The 25,383-nt window shown below is 39.4% G+C and overlaps 1 protein-coding gene across 1 annotated transcript in view; it reads right to left on the reverse strand.

The window, feature by feature from the left end:
- Positions 1 to 25,383, reverse strand: part of ATRN (attractin) — a 191,025-nt gene that overhangs the window by 12,910 nt on the left and 152,732 nt on the right. The window contains exons 27-28 of the mRNA XM_010836630.1: positions 10,126 to 10,204; positions 6,509 to 6,616 (exon numbers count right to left, since the gene is read on the reverse strand). Of these exons, the coding sequence (XP_010834932.1) occupies positions 6,509 to 6,616; positions 10,126 to 10,204 (187 nt within the window). The remainder of the gene's footprint in view (positions 1 to 6,508; positions 6,617 to 10,125; positions 10,205 to 25,383) is intronic.

Here is a 25,383-nt window from a genome sequence, read left to right on the forward strand (position 1 = left end):
TTCCAGGGAATTCCCTGATGGTTCAGTGGTTAGGACTCTGTATTTTACTGCTGAGGGCCCAGGTTCAATCCCTGGTTGGGGAACTAACATTCTGTGCAAGTTGGGTGGTATGGCAAAAAAAAAAAAATTACAGCTAGAAGGTGCCTTCTATGAACCAGAAAGCAAGCCTTCATCAGACACTCATCTGCCAGTACCTTGATCTTGGATTTCCCAGGCTCCAGATCTGTGAGAAATTAATTTCTATTGTTTGTAAGCTACCCAGTCTCTGATATTTTGTTGTTAACAGCCTGAACAGACTAAGGCAATAACCAAAGGTGCAGATGTAAAAGATGTGAGGAGAGGCCCAAAGACTGAGTCTGAGACAGCTGCCCATTATTAAAAGATGCTGGAAGATGAAGAAGGCCGATGAAGAACACACAGCACAAACGGCCAGAAGGTGAGTGTGTGGCTCTTGACAAGAAATTCGAGACAGTGTTTTACTGGCTGTGCTGCAGGCTGCTGAGTGACATGGGGTGTTACTAAGGCTCGTCTATTCTTCTCAATCCCACAAATGATCACTATTTTATCAGGACAATATTTTCTTAGATTTACAGAGGTTTATCAGCTGATTTACTCACTACTGCTTCTTATTCCACCCTCCTGGGGTAATTGGCCCCCTTTCTAGCACATCCTTTATATATTTCTTTCATACAGGTTTGTTGGTGGCAAGTACTCAGTTTTCCCTGCAGTCTGAAGACATCTTGATTTTATCCTTGTTCTTGAAAGGTAGGTACTGGGTACACTATTTGAGGCTGGCAGTTCTCTTTCAATACTTGTAGCGTCTGGGAAGTCAGCTGTCACTTTGTCATTCCTTTGTAGTAAACTTTTTCCCCTTAGTTATTTTTTAATGTGGTAAAATACACATTACTTTGCTAGTGTGTGAGATGAGTGCAATTGTGTGGTAGTTTGAACATTCTTTGGCATTGCCTTTCTTTAAGATTGGAATGAAAACTGATTGTTTCCAGTCCTGTGGCGACTGCTGAGTTTTCCAAATTTGCTGGCATATTGAGTGCAGCACTTTCACAGTATCATCTTTTAGAATTTGAAATAGCTCAACTGAATTCCATCACCTCCACTAGCTTTGTTCGTAGTGATGCTTCCTAAGGCCCACTTGACTTCACATTCCAGGATGTCTGGCTCTAGATGAGTGATCACACCATCATGATTATCTGGGTAGTGAAGCTCTTTTTTGTATAGTTCTTCTGTGTATTCTTGCCACTTCTTAATATCTTCCGCTTCTGTTATGTCCATACCATTTCTGTCCTTTATAGAGCCCATCTTTGCATGAAATGTTCCCTTGGTACCTCTAATTTTCTTGACGAGATCTCTAGTCTTTCCCATTCTATTGCTTTCCTCTATTTTGCACTGATCTCTGAGGAAGGCTTTCTTATCTCTCCTTGCCGTTCTTTGGAACTCTGCATTCAAATGGGTATATCTTTCTTTTTCTCTTTTGCCTTTAGCTTCTCTTCTCAGCTATTTTTAAGGCTGCCTCAGACAACCCTTTTGTCTTTTTGCATTTCTTTTTCTTGGGGATGGTCTTGATCACTGCCTCCTATACAACGTCACAAACCTCCATCCATAGTTCTTCATGCACTCTGTCTATCAGATCTAATTCCTTGAATCTATTTGTCACTTCCACTGTATAGTCATAAGGGATTTGACTTAGGTTATGCCTGGATGGTCTAGTGGTTTCCCCTACTTTCTTCAATTTAAGTCTGAATTTTGCAACAAGGAGTTCATGATCTGAGCCACAGTCGGCTCCTGGTCTTGTTTTGCTGAATAGAGCTTCTCCATCTTTGGCTGCAAAGAATACAATCAATCTGATTTCAGTATCGACTATCAGATGATGTCCATGTGTAGACTCTTCTCGTGTTGTTGGAAGAGGGTGTCTCTCTTTGGCTCTGTCTTTTCAACCTTTCTGGAGTTATTTCTCCACTCTTCTCCAGTAGCATATTGGGCACCTATCAACCTGGGAGTTCATCTTTCAGTGTCATACCTTTTTGCCTTTTCATACTGTTTATGGGGTTCTCAAGGCAAGAATACTGAAGTGGTTTGCCATTCCCTTCTCCAGTGGACCACATTCTGTCAGAACTCTCCACCATGACCTGTCTGTCTTGGGGGTCCATACATGGCATGGCTCATAGTTTCACTGAGTTAGACAAGGCTGTGGTTCATGTGACCAGTTAGATTAGTTTTCTGTGATTGTGGTTTTCATTCTGTCTGGCCTCCAAGGCATAAGATGAGTGAGATTGCACTTATCTCACACGCTAGCAAAGTAATGCTCAAAATTCTTCAAGCCAGGCTTCAATGGTATGTGAACTGTAAACTTCCAGATGTTCAAGCTGGATTTACAAAGGGCAGAGGAATCAGAGGTCAAATTGCCAATATCCTTTGGATCAACAAAAAAGCAACAGAGCTCCAGAAAAACATCTACTTCTGCTTTATTGAATACACCAAAGCCTTTAACTGTGTGGATCACAACAAACTGTGGAAAATTCCTAGAGACGGGAATACCAGACCACCTTACCTGCCTCCTGAGAAATCTGTATGCAGGTCAAGAAGCAACAGTTAGAACTGGACATGGAACAACAGACTGGTTCCAAATCAGGAAAGGAGTGTGTCAGGCTCTATATTGTCACCCTGCTTATTTAACTTATATGCAGAGTTCAGTTCAGTTGCTCAGTTGTGTCCAACTCTTTGTGACCCCAGGGACTGCAAACACCAGGTTTCCCTGTCTATCACCAACTGCCAGAGCTTACTCAAACTCAAGTCCATTGAGTCGGTGATGTCATCCAACCATCCCATCCTCTGTCATCCCCTTCTCCTCCTGCCTTCAACCCTTCATCAAGGTCTCTTCAAATGAGTCAGTTCTTTGCATCATGTGGTCAAAGTATTGGAGCTTCAGCTTCACCATCAGTCTTTCCAATGAATATTCAGAACTGATTTCCTTTAGGATTGACTGGTTGGATCTCCTTGCATTCCAAGGGACTCTCAAGAGTCTTCTCCAACACCACAGTTCAAAAGGATCAATTCTTCAGCGCTCAGCTTTCTTTATAGTTCAACTCTCACATCCATACATGACTACTGGAAAAACCATAGCTTTGACTAGATGGGCCTTTGTTGGCAACGTAATGTCTCTGCTTTTTAACGTGCTTTCTAGGTTGGTCATAGCTTTTCTTCCAGGGAGCAAGCATCTTTAAATTTCATGGCTGCAGTCACCATCTGCAGTGATTTTGGAGCCCCCCAAAAAATCAAGCCTCTCACTGTTTCTATCATTTCCCCTATCTATTTGCCATGAAGTGATGGGACCAGATGCCATGATCTTAGTTTTCTGAATGCTGAGTTTTAAGCCAACTTTTTCACTCTCCTCTTTCACCTTCATCAAGAGGCTCTTTAGTTCTTCACTTTCTGCCATTAGGAGTGGTGTCATCTGCATATCTGAGGTTATTGATATTTCTCCTGGCAATCTTGATTCCAGCTTGTGCTTCATCCAGCCTGGCATTTTGCATGATGTACTCTGCATATAAGTTAAATAAGCAGGGTGACAATATAGAGCCTTGATGTAGTCCTTTCCTGATTTGGAACCAGTCTGTTGTTCCATGTCCAGTTTTAACTGTTGCTTCTTGACCTGCATTCAGATTTCTTAGGAGGCAGGTCAGGTGGTCTGGTATTCCCATCTCTTTAAGTACTTTCCACAGTTTGTTGTGATCCACACAGTCAAAGGCTTTGGTGTAGTCAATAAAACAGAAATAGATGTTTTTCTAGATGTTTGGACTGCAAGGAGATCAAACCAGTCAATCCTAAAGGAAATCAGTCCTGAATATTCATTGGAAGGACTGATGCTGAAGCTGAAGCTGAAGCTCCAAAAATTTGGCCACCTGATGTGAAGAATTGACTCATTGGAAAAGACCCTGATGCTGGGAAAGATTGAAGGCAGGAGGAGAAGGGTTCGACAGAGGATGAAATGGTCGGATGGCACCACTGACTCAATGGACATGAGTTTGGGCAAGTTCCAGGAGTTGGTGATGGACAGGGAAGCCTGGTGTGCTGCAGTCCATGGCGTTGCAAAGACTCAGACACAACTGAGAAACTGAACTGAAAATACACATAACATAAAAAGCATTATCTTAACCATTTTTTTTTAAAGCACTTTCTTTGGCTGCATCAGGTCTTAGTTGTAGCAAGCAAGATCTTTGGTCTTTGTTGCAACACACGGGATCTTTTAGTTGTGCCAATTGAACTCTTAGTTGCACCAAGCACATTCTTAGTTGCAGCACTAAGGACTACTTGAGGGACTACTATAGTTCCCTGACAAGGGATGGAACCCAGGCCCACTGTATTGGGAACACGGAGTCTTAGCCACTGGACCACCAGGAAAGTCCCTATCTTAAACCATTATTTAGGTATACATTTTAGTAGTGTTATATGGTGCAACCATCACCACCATCTATTTCCCAAACTCCATCTTGGAAAACTAAAATTTTATACCCATCAAATTGCAAATCCCCCTTCCTTCCTCTCCCCAGACCTTGGCAACCATCATTCTATTTTCTAGGAATTTGACTACTCAAGGTAGCTCTCATAAGTGAAATCATACAGTGTTTGTCTTTTTGTGACTGGCTTCTTTCACTTAGCATAATGTCTTTAAGGTTCATCTATGTTCATATATGTAACATGGGTCAGAGTTTCTTTCCTTTTTAAGGCTGAGTGAAGCTCCGTTGTATGTATATACCATATTCTGTTTATCCATTCCTATGTCAATGAACACCTGGGTTGGTTCCAGCTTTTAGCTACTATGAATGAAGCTGCTATGCACATGGTGTACAAATACGTTGTCAAAACTCTGCCTTCAATTCTTCAGGGTATATATTGAGAAATGGGATTATTAGATCGTACATAATTCTATTTTTGCTTTTCTGAGGAAGAGAAATACTGTTTCCCACAGTAGCTGCATCATTTTCATTCCCACCAACAGTACACGAGGGTTCCAACTTTTCCACATTGTACTGATCTTTTTCTGTCCTGGCTAATTTTAAGATGTTCTCTTTGTCTTTGAAGTTCCACAGTTTCACTAGGATAAATCCAACTGTAGTTTTCTTTTCTCTCCTACCTTTCCTCTGCTTTCTTTCCTTACTCTTGCTTACAATACATTTTGTTAGAGTCTGAATAATTGTATTTCCCATCAGTTCTGGAAAATTCTCAGCTCTTTGAAAACTGCCTCTCCTCCATTCATTTGTTCTGGGACTGTAATATATATGTTAGATCTTCTCATTCTATCCTCCATATTCTTATTATCTGTCATATTTTTCCATCTTCTCATCTCTTTGTTCTACATTCTGTGTAATTTCTTCAGAGTCATCCTCCAGTTCAAAAGCTCTTTCCTCACTTGTCTCTGATGTGCTGTTTAACATGTAATCGGAGTCTTTAAAAAATTTCAACTACTGTATTTTCCATTTCTCTAACAGTTCCATTTGGTTCTTTTTCAGGTCTGCTTGGCCATTCTTGACTCTTATGGCTTCCTCATCTTTATGATTCCATCTTTCAGTTCTTTAAACATTTCATACAGAGCTATATCATATTCATTAGATGTCAATTCTGTTGTTTCTGCTGATTCTTACTCATTCGTCCTTGGTGACCACTGATTCTCTGGTCTTGATCTGTGGGACTCCTGAATGGCTGAATTGGGTGTATTTTTCCTCAGTCAGGATCCACATCTACTTCAACTGAGAGACATGGTATCTTACCAATCTAGAACCACTTTAGACCATGCATGGTTGTGGTTTGGGTTCATGGTTTATTCTTTTCTGGAGGAGGAAAGGAAAACAATCCCTGGAAATCTCACATACTTCCTGTAAGGTCAGTAATGCTTCAGTAAGTATGTTAGGACATACATGCGCACACACACACACACATATACATACATATATGTGTCTGTGTATATAATATATATCTCCATAGACGTGTCTGTATATATAATATGTATCTCCATAGACATATAATTGTTTCCTAATGGTATCTGAACTATTTCATCATTTTGTTAAAAAAGAAAGTCTTACTATTTTCTTCATAATGGTGGAGGTGTTAGAATTCTTTATTTTCCACAGAATTCACAGTCAGTTATAACTTGTCCCCATTTAAAAAAATCCCCTAAATACTTACAAAGGACAATGGTTCAATTCAGTTATTTTCAAATTTTCAAGTATTATGCCACATAAAACTTAAAAGAATACCAGACAAGTTATTTAAATTTTAAAATTCCCTGAATATAAGACTGCTTAACAACATGAAACAAATATTGGAAAATGAAAGCAAGACAATAGCTGACAGTTTCAGTGCTGACTTATTGCTAAGAAGAAACAGAGAGGACAAAGTAAGAGGTAACAGAATGAGGCTCTTGCCCTCTCTGGTTCCTCACACTGAGAAGCATGAGGTTTGATAAGTTACAGGGACTTTTGAAATACAATCTCACCTTTATACTCCCCCCAATAAGATCAGGAGGCTCTTCATCTGTTTCCAAGGCGACATTTACAGAGGCAAAGGGACGACTGGCCATCTGCTGCATCTCTCGAAGAAGTTGCTGATGAGTAATACGGCAACCATTAATGCAAAGAGTACTGAGGGGGTTTTATTAGAGACTACTACATATTAAAAATAGCTCATCTTCCTTGATTCAAACAAATTAATTCCAAAATGATATTTCTGAGATGGACATGGACCAAGCATTACCTTTTTAATTTTGTTGATTATGATGACAATATTGTTGTTATAGTAAAGAAAAATTCCTTATCTGTTAGAGATACACATTAATGTACTGATGGATATAATGCTATGATGCCTGCTTGTTAAGTACGTAAATTATCCTATTTCCTCATATTTTTATTACTAGATTAAAGCCAGGCTTTCTTTTTTCCTGCTGAAACTTGGACGAAATACTTACACAGCAACAAAAACTATCCCTTGTTACACAGTATTTAAGAACTGAAAGAGAGCTTTATTCAGAGAGGTGGTATAAACTAAACACATAAAAAACATGAAGTTTTGCAGAGCAGAGGGACAAGTAAGGGCTCTGGATTCAGGTAGGCTTGGATATGAACACCTGCTCCAACTCCTTCCAGCTGTGTGATGTTAAAAAGTTATTTAAAATTTCTGGGCCTCCATTCCCTCCTCTCTGAAATGGGGTTTTAATCCCATAAAAGTATCAGTACGATTAAATGAGATGTTTTACCTAGCACAGTGCCTAGCTTATGGTGTGTAGCTAGTGCCTAGCTTATGGTGTGTAGTCAATTATATATCATTAGGGGTATCAGAGATTTGGGCATGTCACTGAAGCTCTGAGGTCATGCTGTGGAAGACAATGAGGCCTTACTTAACTACTTCCTTAAAACTATTTTAGAGACAGAATCTTGGGCTGGATAGATCATGGTTATGTTTTAGAATGGCATTTCTGTTTTAGAAACAGAATGTTCTGTTTTAGAAGGGTATTTTTAACATTAAAAATTTTGTTAAATATCAATAATCATATGCCTACATCTCACAAAGCTATTAGTTTATTTACTCAACAAATACATATAACAATAATCCTCCTCTAGATTCTGTGCTAAGTGTGGAGTCACAGTGAGACAGTGACTCTACCTACTTGCTTCCAGTTCCCAGTCTAGTTCCTTTATGACAAGTGCAGGAGATAATGGGAGTAAAGGCCCTTTAAAACAGGGCCTGGTATGTAGCAATGACTTAAGCAGTATTAGATGCTATTATTTTTGTTGTTATAAATAATATCAAATCATTCTTCTACAGTTCTGAGAGGGATAAATCATGAATGATATTTTAGAAGAGATGAAATATATTCTGAATGGACAGGTTCACAGTAACAGAGAAATTTTAAATCACAAAGGTAAAAGCTTAGTTTACTGGCTGATCAACTGTGTAATTAGCATATTCTTTTTTGGAAACCTGTTTTCTACTAAGTGTTCACCTCATTTTCTTTCATGTATGTTGTGATTATTTTCCAGTTGATTGTTTGTCTTCTACATTAGTTCAATTATTTTTACAAACTTTATTTTTATATATGTTTCTATGATGTTTCAATAATCTTATCTGAAAACAATGATTTTGTCCCCTTTCCAAAAGGAACAAAACTTCTTATTTTTCTTTCTCTTAGTGCAGAGTCTAGAACATCCAGAACAAAACTAAGTCACTACTGGGACTACATGATGGTTAGAAGGAACATGGCCTTTGAAGACAGAAGTCTTAAATTCAAAACATAGTTTGGTGTCTTTAAGTAGCTGTGTGATGATGGGTAAGTTATTTTGCCTCTCTGAGCCTCGGCTCCTTCATTTATAAAACAGGAGTAGTATCAGTAACTATTTTATAGGTTGCTGTAAGGATTATACAAATATAAAACCTTAATATAAAACCTCTTAGAAGAGTGCCTACAACTTAGAAATGCTCAAATGTCAGGGTTTTTTTTTTTTTTTTTTCTTTTTTCTGTCAGTTCTTAATATGACTAACTTATCTTGATTTTATTGGGTACAACCTTGAGTATTTCTTCATCATGAGTAATGTTGGTTATCTGGTTATTTCTCAAAGTGTGGAGGAGGTATTATTTTTGAGTTTACTAAGAGTTTTATTTTTAAACTAGGATGAGTGCTGATATTAATAAATGATTAAATGATTACTTGCTACTACTGAAAATTTAGGGTTTTGTTTTTTTTTTTTATACCCATGGATATAACATATCCTAGTAGGTTCTCTGGTATGAAATGATCGCTTTACTACACGGTAAACTAGACAGCTGCACATTATAGTCATTATGCAACTGGTCTTTACTTTTTGGTGCTACCTTTCTCAAATTTTGGTTTCAAGGTTTCTATGCATAAAATGAATCAGGATTCTTTTAAGTTTCCCATCTTTTCCTTTACCCTGGAAAAAGGAAATTTATTTTTTTGGAAATAATTAAATCTCATAAACACCCAAGGAGGAGTAGACTATTATTATCTCCATAAGCTCATCTCAAATTAAAACTGCCTGTGTCTAATAGCCTTTTTCGAGAGAGTAATAATTTGACTCTCTCAAAATAATTTTTTGATTCCTTCCCCGGTACTAGTTTATGTGGTTTCTTACTTCTTTATTACACATTTGGATAACTTATTTTTTTCAGAATGTTGCATAATTCATTGAGATTTTAAAATGTCTTAGTAATACAGCTATTAAAAAAACCTCTGAATATGTTATCCACTGAATTTTTAAAATGATCATAAAGAGGATACAACATTACCTCTACGAAAAAAAATACCTTTACATGGGTCAGAAATGGTCCATGTCATGGCCCCACTGTTCATGTCATGGCCCCACTGTTCATGTCATGAACAGTGCTGAGTGCTTGGGTATTTTGAGTCTAGATATTTCTGTTCTCTAAATCTTTCTATAGATCAATTTTTATATAGAAAAAAGCATGAGTAGATATAGAAGATCAAAGAGCACAAAATCCAGGTATTAGTGTACTTCTATTTAGCAACAATGCAACAGACATGATGACTAAAAGGCAGAGTAATAACACATGTGAAAGTTTCAATAAACAGCTTTTGTGTTGTAATTTTTAATCAAGTTTATTTGACTTGCCAATTATAAATATTTGTTTGACTTATTAATATTACTTTTGGAATGGAGCTGTGGAAATAAATCAACACTAAAAAATAAAACTCAAGCAAATACTTAATCAGACACACATTTATCTTTCCTTGAATAATGAGAAATTTTTGAGATGCTTAAATGGCTGATTTTATTCTCATTCTCATGAAAGGCTCCTGTAAAAGCTGTGCTTTACTAAGCCTTCAGATCTCCAGCCTGAGTTAAGGAATCAGGGTCTGGGAGAAAGGGTAAAACTGAGTCAATACAATCCTAAAACCTTCTTTTTAGAAAGTTAAAACCATGTGGTGCAGAATTAACATAGCTTACATAGCACTAATTGAAGTCTACTGACCATGTATTACTCTCTATGACTACACAGCTAAAACTGACATGCTTAAAGGAAATATGAAGGAAAAAGCTCCTTTAGGGATTCATTAATCTTTATTCACTGAGGCTTACCTCTCTACGTCTGGAAGCCCAACAACTTTGTTTAATCTTCCAAACCACAGCAGCCACCAGGAGCAGAGAGAGGAAACAACTGTAAGAAAGCAAAGTACTGAGTTATTATCCCAGCCCCCAGAATCAGCATGCTGTCATCCACACCTCAGGTCAGTCAGGGACACAATCCCCCAAATACCCACTCCAAGCTCCTCTCTGCTGAGTCATCACAACCAGTCCTGGTTCAAACGAAACAAAGTAAGAGAATGAGCTTTCTGACCCAACCGGTAGACAATACTATCTCCACAAGGCACTCCCAGAGGAGAGCCCTGACCTTCTGCCAGGCCTTTATCAGAATGACATATCATGGCTTATCCAAATAATAAAACTAATTCTACCATAATTATAACCAGTAACAAGCATGCTATTTAATCAAATCAGCAAAAATTTACCGATAAAGCTTAAAATAATGAGAAAAGTTAATTATCAAAGTGACAATCAGCTTTTCATAAGGAAGATATAAATAGAGAATAAACTTATATGTAATAATATGTATTCAAAGTAAGTACATACTTTATAAATAAAATAAAACAACTAAATTCAAGCCAACAGCTTTCTTAAAGATTAAGATAGACTAAGTCCCAGTGGTCTTATAACTGCAAATGATTTTAATGTTCTCTCATCAAAAGCTACTGTGACAGGAAAGAGAAAGACTGACTTCTGATTAAAAGGACTAATGAGCCTAACAAATAAACCTCTTAGGTAGCTGTTTAAATAATTTAAAAATTGGCATTTTCACTCATTAATTTGTACAGTGTTACAAGCAGATACAAGGCTCTCTGCCCCTGCAGACGGGTACTCTTTGTTGAGATCTGTGTTTGCAGGATGCGGTTGGCTTTCCAGAGGCAGCTTCAGAGCAAACTGCTGAAGACAGGCTGCCCCAGTTGGCTGGTGACAGGCCCCCTAAGGTGCTACAGGACTGAACTTCTGCCCTTTCAGAAACAGAAATTAAGCCTTCCTCAGCCCACCACCTTCCCGAGAGGCACATAATGCAAACCCCTTCAATGGGTACCCTGGCAAAAGAGAAGCACCTCTACCCCCCACCCAGATCACCACTCAGTGGAGAGTCTTCAGCTCCTATCTTGTTGGGCCCCTCAGCTGTGCTGACACTGATGATCCTTCCATCTCTCTGATGGTTTCTGTTTTTCTTTTTATACAGTACTTTATTGAGGCAGATCCTGTTCTAGGCTCATGGAATACATCAATGAACAGAGCAAAGGACTACTTTCCCCATGGAGGCAAACAGTAAATAAAGTGAGCATATTATACAGCATGTTAGAAAGGAGTAAATACTACACAAATAAAAAGAAGGTAAGGGTAAGGAGGTTCAGGAGTGTTGGCGGTACCCTAAAGCAGAATGGTCGGAATGGGTGGACCTTAACTTTTGAGAAGGTGACATGTGAGCTAAGACGTGGAGGATGTGTGGGAGATGGCTTGTGAAGGTCTGCAGAAATGCGCCTGGGCAACTGGGATCAGCTAGTGCAAAGCCTGAGGCAAGGATGTGCCTGGGATTTCTTGAGGAACCTCAGGAGGCTGGAGTGGGAGGGGGCAGTTATGCCAGGGATAAAGACATAGAAGTAAGAGAAGGGCAGATCATGAGGACCCTAAAGCCATCATAATGGTGTTGGCTTTTACTGAGTGAGATGAGCCACTGAAGATTTTTGAACAGAGAAGTATCATGATTTAATTTATACTGAGGAGACCATGAAGGTAGCAACTCAGAAATAGAAAGAACAGGAGTCTAGGTAAGAAATGAGGGTGGCTCAAACCAGGATGATGGTAGCAGGGGTATGAAAAGTACTTTGGAATCTAGACATGAAGGTCAAGACAGTAGGATTTCCTGATGGGCTGGATGTAGGGTACAAAAGAGAAAGTCAGGGTGTGGGGACTGAGGAACTTGTCATCAACCTATTCAGGGAAGATTCTGGGGGGAGAAAGTGTGAGATACAGGCGAGTAAAGTTTTAGACATGCTGAGTTCTGAGACATCTACCTGAAAGCTATGGGGAGATGTCATGAGTTGATATGTAAACTGAGGGCTGGGTGTCAGGTTTGGGCTGGAGACAGCTTGAGAGTCATCAGCATACACGTGGTATTTGGGGTAATGAATCTGCATGAGGACATCAAGGGAATAAATACAAATAGAGAAGAGTGTCTTGAGGGCACCCCAACACTGAGAAGTTAGGGATGACAGGAAGAAGTAAAGGAGTCTGAGAAGACTAACCTTCTTAGTCTTTCGTGGTTTATATAGATAATCCTGCCCCGCCCCATAATCCTGCTTTTTGTTACTTTTAATCAAATAGATAAACACAAGACAGCAAACCTACATGGAAGAACATGAAACATGCAAGTTGCTCCAGATGCTGCTAATGCAGCTGAACCCAGGGTGGCCTGAGAGGCCTCTCCTGGACTACCCTCAACACAGAATTGTGAAACAGACAGCTCAGAAGGTCTGTGTCCTTTATTCCCGAGAGCGTCTGTCATCAATGTGGGCCTGTTAAAAATACCAACAACCCAGTTCCTTCCACCTGTACCAGCTTTTCTGAGACACAAACGGCACACCAACAGACAATGAGCATCCTTCAAAGCTGATACATGCATGGTTTCTCCTTGGGTAACACAACAATGAAGAATTTACTAGTTATTTCAAAAAAGGTGGCACTTGCTGATACCCTCCTTTTTTTTCCTACCACTAATCTGGGTACAGGTGGGGCTGTGACTCAGTGTTTATCTTTCTGAAGTCCCTCTTATCAATGGTTTTCTGTAATTTTAAATACATTTACAAATATAAGTTTTTAAAGTGTTAGTTGCTCAGTTGTGTCTAACTCTTTGCGACCCCATGGATTACAGCACACCAGGATCCTCTCTCCATGGAATTCTCCAGCCAACAACCCTGGAGTGGGTTACCATTCCCTTCTCCAGGGGATCTTCCTGATCCATGGATCGAACCCAGGTCTCCTGCATTGCAGGAAGATTCTTTACCGTCTCAGTCACCAGCACAAACAAAACCTGTGTGAAACAGAATCCAGGGGAAAGGAGCAGTGACTGCACAAGAGACTAAATAAGACTTGCCTGTAAATGTTTAGGAGTCTCCCTCGGAATGGGTCAGCAGTGGCTTGCCGTGGGGTCAGGGCACTGGCAGCAGTAGTCCTGGGAGGCAGGGCGTGTTGGTGTAAGTCCTCTTGGAGGAGATCACCATTAGCCCTACTATAAAGCCTACAGCCCTACCACAGAGACTGCAGACCCTAGGATTGGGCTGCTTCAGGTCAAACTACAGAGAGGGAGCACAGCCCCACCTATTAGCAGAAAATTGAATTAACGATTTACTGAGCATGGCCCTGCCCACCAGAGAAAAACCCAGTTTTCCCCACAGCCAGTCCCTCCCATCAGGAAGCCTGCACAAGCCTCTTACCCTCAGCCATCAGAGGGCAGATAGAATGAAAGCCACAATCACAGAAAACTAACCAAACTGATCACTTGGATCACAGCCTTGTCTAGCTCAATGAAACTGAGCCATGCCATGCAGGGCCACCCAAGAAGGACATGTCATGGAGATTTCTGACAAAATGTGGTTCACCGGAGAAGGGAATGGCAAACCACTTTCGCATTCTTGCCATGAGAACCCCATGAACAGTATGAAGAGGCAAAAAGATATTACACTGAAAGATACCCCTCGCCCTGGTCAGTAGGTATCCAATATGCTACTGGGGAAGAGCAGAAAAATAGCTCCAGAAAGAATGAAAAGGCTGAGCCAAAGTGGAAACAACACCCAGCTGCGGATGTGTCTGGAGGTGAAAATGAAGTCGGATGCTGTAAAGAACAATACTGCATAGGAACCTGGAATGTGAGGTCCATGAATTAAGGTAAATTGGATATGGTCAAACAGGAGATGGCAAGAGTGAACATGGAAATTTTAGGAATCAGTGAACTAAAATGATGGGAATGGGCACATTTAATCCAGATGACCATTATATCTACTGCTGTGGGCAAGAATTCCTTAGAAGAAATGGGAGTGGCCCTCACAGTCAACAAGAGAGTATGAAATACAGTACTTGGGTGCAACCTCAAAAACAACAGAATGATCTTGGTTTGTTTCCAAGGTTGTAATGTTGAATGGTTATTCAACATTACAGTAATCCAACCCTATACCCCAACCACTAATGCCAAAGAAACTGAAGTTAAATGGTTCTATGAAGACCTACAAGACCTTTCTAGAAGTAACATCAAAAAAAAAAAAAAAGATGTTCTTTTCAACATAGGGGATAGGAATGCAAAAGTAGGAAGTCAAGAGATACCTGGAGTAACAGGAGTGCAAAATGAAGCAAAGCAAAGGCTAACAGAGTTCTGCCAAGAGAATGCACTGATCATAGCCAACGCCCTCTTCCAACAACACAAGAGATGACTCTACATGTGGACATCACCAGATGTTCAATACCAAAATCAGATTGATTATATTCTTTGCAGCTGAAGATGGAGAAGTGCTATACAGTCAGCAAAAATTAGACCCAGAGGGGACGTCCCTGTGGCCCAGCGGTTAGGACTCTGGGCTCCCAATGCAGGATTCCCAGGTTTGATCCCTGACTGGGGAACTAGATCCCACATACCACAACTGGGAACCAGCAAAGCCAGGAAAAACAAAACAAAACAAAAACCAGGACCTGGAGCTGACTGTGGCTCAGATCATGAGCTCTTTATTGCAAAATTCAGGCTTAAATTGAAGAAAGTAGGGAAAACCACTAGGTCATTCAGGTATGACCTAAATCAATTCCCTTACAATTACACAGTAGAAGTGACAAGTAGATTCAAGGGATTAGATCTGATAGACAGAGTGCCTGAAGAACTATGGACAGAGGTTCGTAACATTGCACAGGAGGCAGTGATCAAAACCATTCCCAAGAAAAAGAGATGCAGTAAGGGAAATGGTTGTCTGAGGAAGCCTTACAAATAGCTGATAAAAGAAGAGAAGAAAAAGGCAAAGGAGAAAAAGAAAGATATATCCATCTGAATGTAGAGTTCCAGAGAATAGCAAGGAGAGATAAGAAAGCCTTCTTAAGGGCAAAGAAAGAGGAAAACAACAGAATGGGAAAAACTAGAGATCTCTTAAAGAAAACCAGAGATACCAAGGGAACATATCATGCAAAGATAGGCACAATAAAGGACAGAAATGGTAAGGACCTAACCTTACCATAAGGTTAAGATATTAAGAAGAGGTGGCAAGAATACACAAAAGAACTGTACAAAAAAGGTCTTAATGACTCAGATAAACACAATGGTGTGGTTAACCTAGAGCCAAACACGCTGGAGTGTGAAGTCCAGTGGGCCTTAGGAAGGACTATTATGAATAAAGCCGGTAGAGGTGATGGAATTGCAGCTGAGTTACTTCAAATCCTAAACGATGATTAAGTGTTGCTGTCCAAGTGTTGCACTCAATATGTCAACAAATTTGGAAACCTCAGCAGTGGCCACAGGACTGCAAAAGGTTACTTTTCATTCCAATCCCAAAGAAAGGCAATGCCAAAGAATGTCCAAACTACCATATATTTGCTCTCATTTCATATGCTATCAAGGTAATGCTCAAAATCCTTCAAGCTAGGCTTCAATAGTACATGAACCGAGAACTTCCAGATGTACAAGCTGAATTTAGAAAAGGCAGAGGAACCAGAGATCAAGTTTCCAACATCTGTTGGATCATAGAAAAACCAAAAGAATTCCAGAAAAATGTGTACTTTTGCTTCATCGATTATGCTAAAGCCTTTGACTGTGTGTATCACAACAAACTGGTAAATTCTTCAAGAGATGAATACCAGACCACCTTACCTGCCTCTTGAGAAACCTTTATGTGGGTCAAGAAGCAATAGTTAGAACTGGGCAGGAACAATGGACTGGTTCAAAATTGGGAAAAGAGTACATCAAGGCTATATATTGTCACCCTGCTTATTTAACTTATATGCAGAGTACATCATGCAAAATGCCAGGCTGGATGAAGCACAAGCTGGAATCAAGATTGCCAGGAGAAATATCAATAACCTCAGATATGCAGATGACACCACCCTAATGGCAGAAAATGAAGAGGAACTAAAGAGCCTCTTGATGAAGGTGAAAGAGGAGAGTGAAAATTCTGTCTTAAAACTCAACATTCAAAAAACTAAGATTATGGCATCTGGTCCCATCATTTCATGGCAAACAGATGGGAGAAAATGGCAACAGTGACAGACTTTATTTTCTTGGACTCCAAAATCATGGTGACTGCAGCCATGAAATTAGAAGATGCTTGTTCCTTGGAAGAAAAGCTATGACAAACCTACATAGCATATTAAAAAGCAGAGACATCACTTTGCTGACAAAGGTCTGTCTAGTCAAAGTTATGGTTTTTCCACTAGTCATGTACAGATGTGAGAGTTGGACCATGAAGAAGGCTGAGCACTGAAAAATTGATGCTTTCGAACTGTGGTGCTGGAGAAGACTCTTCAGAGTCTCTTGGACTGCAAGATCAAACCACTCAACTTAAAGGAAATCAACTCTGAACATTCATTGGAAGGACTGATGCTGAAGCTGAAGCTCCAATCCTTTGGTTACCTAATACAAAGAGCTGAGTCACTGGAAAAGACCTTGATGCTGGGAAAGAATGAGGGCAGGAGGATAAGGGGGCGACAGAGGGTAAGATGGCTGGATGGCATCACTGACTCAATGGACATGAGTCTGAGCGAATTCTGGGAGATAGTGAAGGACAGGGAAACCTGGAGTGCTGCAGTCCATGGGTTTGCAAAGAGTTGGACATGTCTGAATGACTGAACAACAACAAGTTTTTAAAAAATCATGGGAATTTTCAGATGCACAAAAGAAGAGAGACCAAACCAGTTAATCTCTATATATTCATTACTCAGTCTTGGCAATTATTAACATTCTTCTGGCCTTCAAAGATCATTCTTAAAGAAGCCTATTGCTCTTTCAGTGCAAGGACACTGGCCCTTGACTAGGGCTCTGTCACTTCTTTTCATCTCTGTACTTACAACAAAACCCTCTGACCTATTTTGTCCTAAATCTGTCCCTGTTTATCAGAGGCTTACACTTTCCTGAGACTATTCTCAGAAATTTGTCTTGATTTGAGGTTGTATTTTTATACCTTTTGTACATGTCTTTGAAAACTGAGAATCTGTCTGAGCTCTGTGTTTGGAGATGTTTTTCACCAGCTTAATAGTGTATATAGAATGATACTTTTGAGAGTGTACTAAAATTTCCTTTTTCTGCCCTTACAAGTCTAGCCTTTCTAAAACAACATACTCATTTTTTGGCCTGGCTTTGACCTCCCAACCAATCTTATGAGACATTGCTGCTTCTTCCCAAGTTCCTATGATTTGCACATTACCATTCTGATCTCGGGCTTCCCTAGTGGCTCAGATGGTAAAGCGTCTGTCTGCAATGCAGAAGACCCAGGTTCATTCCCTGGGTTGGGAAGATCCCCTGGAGAAGGAAATGGCAGCCCACTCCAGTATTCTTGCCTGGAAAATCCCATGGATCACGTAGCCTGGTAGGCTACCGTCCATGGGGTCGCAAAGAGTCAAACACGACTGAGCAACTTCATTTTCACTATTCTGATCTCAATTAGATCAGACAGGATCTAATCTAGTGACAGGATCTAATCTAGTGGCAGGACTTTGCATCACTTCTATCTTCTGGAAAATAAAGTGATCAATAAGACATGGATCTGTCAAAATGTCCACTGTCAATCTGGCAACAGCCTTAGCGGAAGTTCAGATAATTAGAAGTTTTACAAAAACATACCTTGCCTATATCAGGAATTCCCATTACAGTCCCTCCTTTTGGACATTCCCTGCTTCTCCTTTTTATTTTTATCCAAATGCTATCATCTAAGGCACTTTTAACCCCGGTCACAGATTTTCATAGAACATTAATCTGTTTCTCCCTCTTTACTAATAAACAGTCATTATGCTGACCACACTCCTACATCACTCCCAGATACAAAGCTCTTTCACCTACATCATCTCATTTGATTTTCAGAGCAAGCAAGCAAATGGGTCTTATTAATTCCCTCTTTATACACAAGGCTCCTACTGGAGTCTGGGAAAGCATCTAATTATGACACAAAGAGGACTTAATGTATTTATCAGGATCTAGAATTTACTTTTCACTGTGTCCAAGTCTGGGAATTCTTTTCTAACTTACCTCACATTAATATTTTCTCACTTGAATCACTGAGCTATCCCCTTCTACTCCCACCCCCAAATCTAATCCTCTTTTCTGTATTCTATGAACCATTCTTCAGCATGCTTAGGATTACCTGGATAATTTCCCTTCTCCCCTTATGTTTCACGTATATGAATCTAGTTAACTTGCTCTGGGAAAATATCTGCTTCTTCATTCATGTTCATGAAAAGGACTCTATTCTCAGTTAAATTCTCATCATTCCTAGTTCCTAAACAAAATCCAGAGAAATCAAAGTTCTGCGTTCTTTTCCAAAGGTTCCCACATTCCAAAAAAAGGGAGAAGTGATGAGAACACCATCTGTCCTTGTTTACTACACAAGATTCTGAGGTCCCTAAAGATGCTCCTCTGAACAATTCTAATGATGTCATTCAGTCTTTCACCAATCAGCTGCAGTGACTGATCCTCACTGGGTTGGTACTCGGCAGCAGAGTCACTACATTCTGTACACATGGTCCAAGAACATAACACACCTGATAACTGGAGTTACTTAGCATACGGCCTCTACATTCCCATCAGCTAGAACCATGAGCTTTATCAAGGCTGGTATCTGTGGTTCCTCATGGCTCTTCACTTTTCCTGGAGGTCTACTTTACTTTCCATATATATCTGAGCATGACTCTGTATTCCCTTGTGGCTCAGACGCTAAGGCGTCTATCTACAATGCAGAAGACCCAGGTTCGATCCCTGGGTTGGGAAGGTCCTCTGGAGAAGGAAATGGCAATCCACTCCAGTACTCTTGCCTGGAAAATCCCATGGATGGAGGATCGTGGTAGGCTACAGTCCATGGGGTCACAAAGAGTCGGACACGACTGAGCGACTTCACTTCACTTGACTCTGTATTAGATGCTGAAGGTGTGCATGTATACAAGGGTGAACAAAAGAAAGACACTTTACTTACTCTTTTGAAGTTTAGAACCTAATTGTGGACACAGACAGTACAAAGTAAAACTGTGATAGCACCATAATGAAAAGCAATACAGTTCCATGGGAGAGTGGAACAAAGGGAGAGGATTTAGTTTGGGGGTTCACTGATGGAATCTTGGAGGAAGTGACACTGTGTCAAAATTGGAAGATGAGTGTGGTACAGTAAGAAATATACATATGGTCTTTGTCCCAAGTTTCTGGCACAGAGCTCCTAAAACCCTTGAAATCTCCTATGTGACAGGACCATCCCCTCCCCTATTTTTTATACAAGTGTTCATAATGGCTTTATCTGTAATAGTCAAAAACAGGAAACAATGCAAGTGTCTATCAGGAGGTGAATAAACAAAGTGTGGTTTATCTTTGAGACTATTACTCAGCTTTAAAAAGGAAGAACCTATCTTTAATTTTGATTTAAAACATCTTTAAAATGTATCTTTACCAGATTTATACACAAAGTAATTTAAATAATACAGAAGGGTATAAAAAAATTACAGTGTCCCTGAGTCTGAATTAACTATTTTTTATAACACATTTATGAAGATGTTATTCAGGAGTGTCTTTTTTTCTCTCATGGGAGGGAAGGACCTAAACAGCTTCAGGACTGGGGCTGGCCACCAGAAAAACTAATTCTGTGATTACAGGGTTATACTATTCAGCCCCTATCACACGTCCCCCTCCAGGAGGGGAGAGTGGCTGGAGGTTGAATTCAATCACCAATGACCAGAAATTTCACCAATCATGCCTACTCAATGAAACCTTGAAAAAATGTGGCATGTTGAGGTTTGGGGGGGCTGATGAACACACTTATGTGCTGGGAGAGTATGGTGTCCAGAAAGAGCATGGAAGTTCTGTGCTTTCATACCTTGCCCAATTAATCTCTTCCGCTGGGTTGTTCCTGAGCTGTATTCTAATAAACCTGTTATTTTAAGTATAGTCTTTTCCTGAGTTCTGTGAAGCAATAGCAAATTGTTGAATCTGAGGGGGATCATGGGAACCCCCAAGCTTGTACTTGGCCAGGCAGAAGTGTGGGTAGCCTGGGGACTCATTTGTGGTTGATGTCTGAAATGGGAGCAGTCTTGTTGGATTGAGCCATTAACCTGTGGGGGTGTGTACTAATTCCAGGTAGTGGGTGTCAGAGTGAATTGTAGGACAATCAGCTGATGTCAGAGAATTGGTTTTTGTTTAGAAAAAACAAGCAATGGGTAAAAGTACATAGGTGAAGGGTAGGGAGAAGAACATTCCAGAAAGAAGGAAAAATATGTACAAATGCCATAAAATGGGAAGGAGTTTGGTGCTTTCTAAGAAACAGAAGGAGGCTCATGGAATGGGAACACAGAGAAGAACAGCTAAGGTGAAGGTAGAGAGGTGAGCAGAGGTTCATGCAGGACCTTGGTTTTTATTTTAGATACAACCCAGAGTCACGAGATATGAGATAAGTGGTTAGATACAAATTAATTCATGGTTTTAAGACCTCCTCTGGATTTTTTGTGGGTTGTAAGGGAGCCAAAATCAACCAAAATAGTCCTGGTGAGACTGTGATGGTTGGGACTAGGGTGGGGGAACAGAGGTAGGGCAGCTCAATGTTTTTGATAGCTGTAACTGCTGGGATCTGGTAAGGGAATGCCTGCTGGGTGTGAAAGGGAAAGAACTGACTTGGAACTGACAGCATCATTTGTCAATTAGTGACATGGGGAAGACGGGTGAGGAAGGATCAGAAAATTATGCTGCATATGGAGCTGGCAGACTTCCACCAGAAAACACAGAGACAGAAGATGGCCAGGGTCAAGCTCTGGAAGAAAAGCAACAGTGAGAAGCTGAATAGAAAAGATAATTCAGGAAGGGAGCCAAGAAAGAGCAGCTTCAGGGCAGTATGTGGTCATAAAAGGCAAGAAGAAGGGTCTCACTGATAGGGTAGTCAGTTCATTGATACTGTTGAAAAGCCAAAATGATAAGAAGTGAAGAGTAACTTTTGGATTTAGCAATAGGGCTGTGTTAGTTGCCCTTAATAACAAGAAAATTAGATGAACTGTGGAGATGGAAGCCAGATGAGAGGGCTGAAATGTAAAAGAGGGGCTCCAGTAAGGATTTTTAGAGCAGTAAAAACACTCTATATGATATGATGATGGATATGTCAGTATACATTTGTCCAAACCCCATAAAATGTACAATACTATTAACTTCAGATGATTATGATGTATCAGTGTAGGCTCATCTTTAGTTAAAAAAAAAGTACAATTCCAGTGAGTGATGTTGAAAATGGGAGAGGCTATGCATGTGTGGAGGCAGGGGCTATATAGGAAATCTCTGTACCTTTTTCTCAATTTTGTTCTGAACCTAAAATTTCTTTTAAAAAATAAAGTCTCTAAAAATTAAAAGAAAAAAGGAAGGAAGGAAGGAGGGAAGCAGGGAGAGAGAGAAAGAGAAAGAAAAAGACAGTGAGTGTGTGAGAGAGGAAAAGAAAAGGGGGGAAAGGAGAGAAAGAAGGAAGGAAGAAAGAGAAAGAGAAAAAAAATTAAGTCTAGAGTATATAGATACAAGGAGGGAGAGAGTTCTGGGGAATTTCCAGAGTGCTGAGGGGACTACATTCAGAGTGGCCACACCAGATGGCTTCTCTCCTCCCTGCTTGTGCTGAGCAACTGAAGACCGCAAATAAGGCAGTGAGCTCTGGTCCTTGGGCTGGAAAGGCCAGGCAGGATGGATCCTCTCTCATTCAGAAGACAAACTAACAATATATCTAATCCACCAGCACACTCTCCATCTATTCTCCACACTCATTGGAGGCTGTGACAGACAGAAATGGCATCCATACACAAGTAAACATGGAATCTTCAACATGAAAAAAATCAGACATTGAGGAAGACCAACGTTGTGAAAGAGAGGTACCAAACAACAACAGGCGACATCTCAGACAGTTATTAATAGCACAAAATAAGAGTCCAAAATAATATAATAAAATTTATTAATCTCAGAAAGGAATATGAAAGTAAACTGCATTCATAAAACTGAAACAGGCTACATGGAATAATATATTAGAAATAAAATGCAAATGTTAAAAAAAAAATCTCACCAGTCGACTCAATAAAAGAAATGGACCCAACACTGAACTAAATTAATGAGCTGAGGAGCTCACCTAGAATGTAGTACCAAAGGAAAATGAAAAAGAAAATGAGAGTTTAATTAAGAAATGCAGGACAGATCCAGAGTCTCACTCACTCATCCAACTAAGGCTGAGAGTCATAGATAACTGTTTTAAGTTCTCAGAACTCAGTTTTAAACTTATAGGAAAGACCTCTAATTGGCCCTGCTCACCTGTGCATGTCAAATCACATGTTCATTTATAGATGGGCTGCCCTTGAGTGCTAGACTGTTAAAGGTGACTAAGTGGTATAATAAAAACATGAGTAGAGTGAAGTCCAAGAAGGGGTGGACTCTGGGGTGTATGCCAGAAGAAGACTTCATAAAGGAGTAGACAGGTTGGGCTCTTAATACGCCCTTGTGTCTAGTAACTTTGCTGAACTCATCTATTAACTCTAATACTTAATCTGCAGATCCTTTAATTTCTATGAATACAATAATGTAAGTAATAACTTTTTCTAATTCTTATATATTGATTTTTCTTGTCTTATTGTATTGGCTAGAATCTCTATCAACAATGTTAAATAAACTAAGTGATAGTTTTTGTCTTTCTCTTGTTTCCAAACTCAAAGGGAAAGCTTCTAATATTTTACCATTAAGAATGTGGACTGCTGTTGGCTTTACATATTATTCCTTTATTAGATTTAAAAAATTATTTACTGTTGCACTGGGTATTCACTGCTGCACACAGGCTTTCTCTAGTTCCAGTGAGTGGTGGTTACTCTCTAGTTGCAGTGTGTGGGCTTCTCACTGTGGTGGCCTCTCTTGTTGCAGAGCACTGGCTCTAGGCACGTGGGCTTCAGCAGTTGCAGCATGCGGGCTTAGCAGTTGAAGTTCACAGGCTCTAGAGTGCAGGCTCAGCAGTTGTGGTGCACGGGCTTAGTTGCTCCACAGCATGTCTTTATCAGATTTTAAGCTTCTTTATATTCCTACTTTCCTAAGAGTTTTTAAAATGGATGATATTAAATTTTATCAAATGCTTTTCCCCCATTGATTAAGATGATTGTATTAGTCTTCTTTATGAAATCAATATGAATTACACTGACTGATTTTCTGATGCTAAACCAGCCTTGCAATTTCTGGAATAAACCCAACTAGGTTGTGATATAGAAGTCTTTTTACATTATTGGTGGGTTTTTGCTTCCTTATTCATGAGTGAGACTGGCTTTTAAATTCCATTCTCATATTATTCTTGTCAGGTTGTGCTAAGTTCATAAAATGAATTGGGGAGTATTTATTCTTTTCTATTTTCTAGAAGGTTTAGTTAATATTGATTATTATTTCTTCCTTAAAATGTTGTAAGTTACCAACAAAGCCACCTGGGCCTAGAGTTATCTTTGTAAGAAATTTTTAAATTACGTATTGTTTTAAAATAGATATAGGACTATTCAGTTTTCTATTCCTTCTGTGTCAGTGTTGGTAAACTGTATATAGTTTCATTTTGTTTTTTAGTTGTTTCATTCCATCTGTTCCATTTTCAAGTTTATTTGCATAAAGCTGCTCATAAAATATTTTTCTAAAGGAAAAAATGTGTGCAGGATTTGCAGTAACATCCCTCCCCCCTTTTAATTTCTGATTATTTGTATCTTCTTTCTTTTTCTCTTGGTCATTCTTGCTAGTGATTTATCAATATTATTCTTTTCAAAGATCCAATCTGTGGTTCTTTCAATCCTCTCTACTGTACTTCTTCCCCTATATCATTAATTTTTGCTCTACTTATATTCCTTTCTTCTTTTCTTTACGTTTAATGAGCAGTTCTTTTTCTCATTTATTGAGAGACTTGTTCTTTCTTTTCCAACATATGCTTTTATAAAGTGGTGATCTCAACCTTAGTTGCAAGTTGAAATCATTTGAGTGTTTAAATGCTTGAGTTCCACCCCTACAGATTCTGACGTAATGGCTCTGGGATGTAGCCTGGGCATCAAAAGCTCCTCAAGTGATTCTACTATGCAGCTAAGGTTGAGAACCACAGATTTAAAGCTATATCCTCTAAATACACTTTTGGTTTTCTTTAAAAATTTTTATTTATTATTTTTAACTGAAGTATAGTTGATTTACAATGTTGTGTTAATTACTGTTGTTCAGCAAAATAATTATACACATACATTCTTTTTTAAAATATTCTTTCCCATTATTGTTTAGCATAGGATATTGAATGAATACAGTTCTCTGTGTTATACAGTAGGACTTTGTTGTTTATCCATTGTATAACGGAAGCTTATATGTGCAAACCCCAACTTCTCACTGCAACCCTCCCCCAACTCCTTCTCCCTTGGTAGCCTGCTTCATGCACCTGTTGGTAGTCTGTTCTCCGTATACCTGATTCTATTTCTATTTCATAGATAAATACAACTTTAACTTTGTCCCACAACCTTTTAATATTTTCATCATTCACTGCAAATCATTTAAAATTTTCTGCTTTAATTTAAATAAAAAATTTTAAATGAGCAAATGCAATATATTGTTTTAGCGGTTAGGTAAATGGTCAGCTTTGGGAAAGAGGAAAGGGGCTGTCACTAAGGTAAATATAAGGTAACTTCTAGGATACTTGTAATACCCTGGGGAATAAAAAAACTCTTGTCCCAGGTAGAGAGTGTTCAATTTGTGATCATTCATTCATGTGTGAATTTCTAAGTGTATAATATAAAAATATTATACTTCAATATATATTTATTAAAGAGAGAAGACAGATCCCATACAAACAGTGGGAATGATAATGACACTAATTTTCTCAATATTTCTAGGGCAGAGGCAAGAGAATTTGTGATAATTCTCTTTATGTTTATGATTATCTAGGCCAAGAGAGGAGAAGGCAATGGCACCCCACTCCAGTACTGCTGCCCGGAAAATCCCATGGATGGAGGAGCCTGGTAGGCTGCAGTCCATGAGGTCGCTAAGAGTCAGACACGACTGAGCGACTTCACTTTCACTTTCCA

The sequence above is a fragment of the Bison bison genome, unplaced genomic scaffold (genome assembly GCF_000754665.1).
Source record: "Bison bison bison isolate TAMUID 2011002044 unplaced genomic scaffold, Bison_UMD1.0 scf7180017864063, whole genome shotgun sequence".
NCBI classification, from domain to species: domain Eukaryota; kingdom Metazoa; phylum Chordata; class Mammalia; order Artiodactyla; family Bovidae; genus Bison; species Bison bison.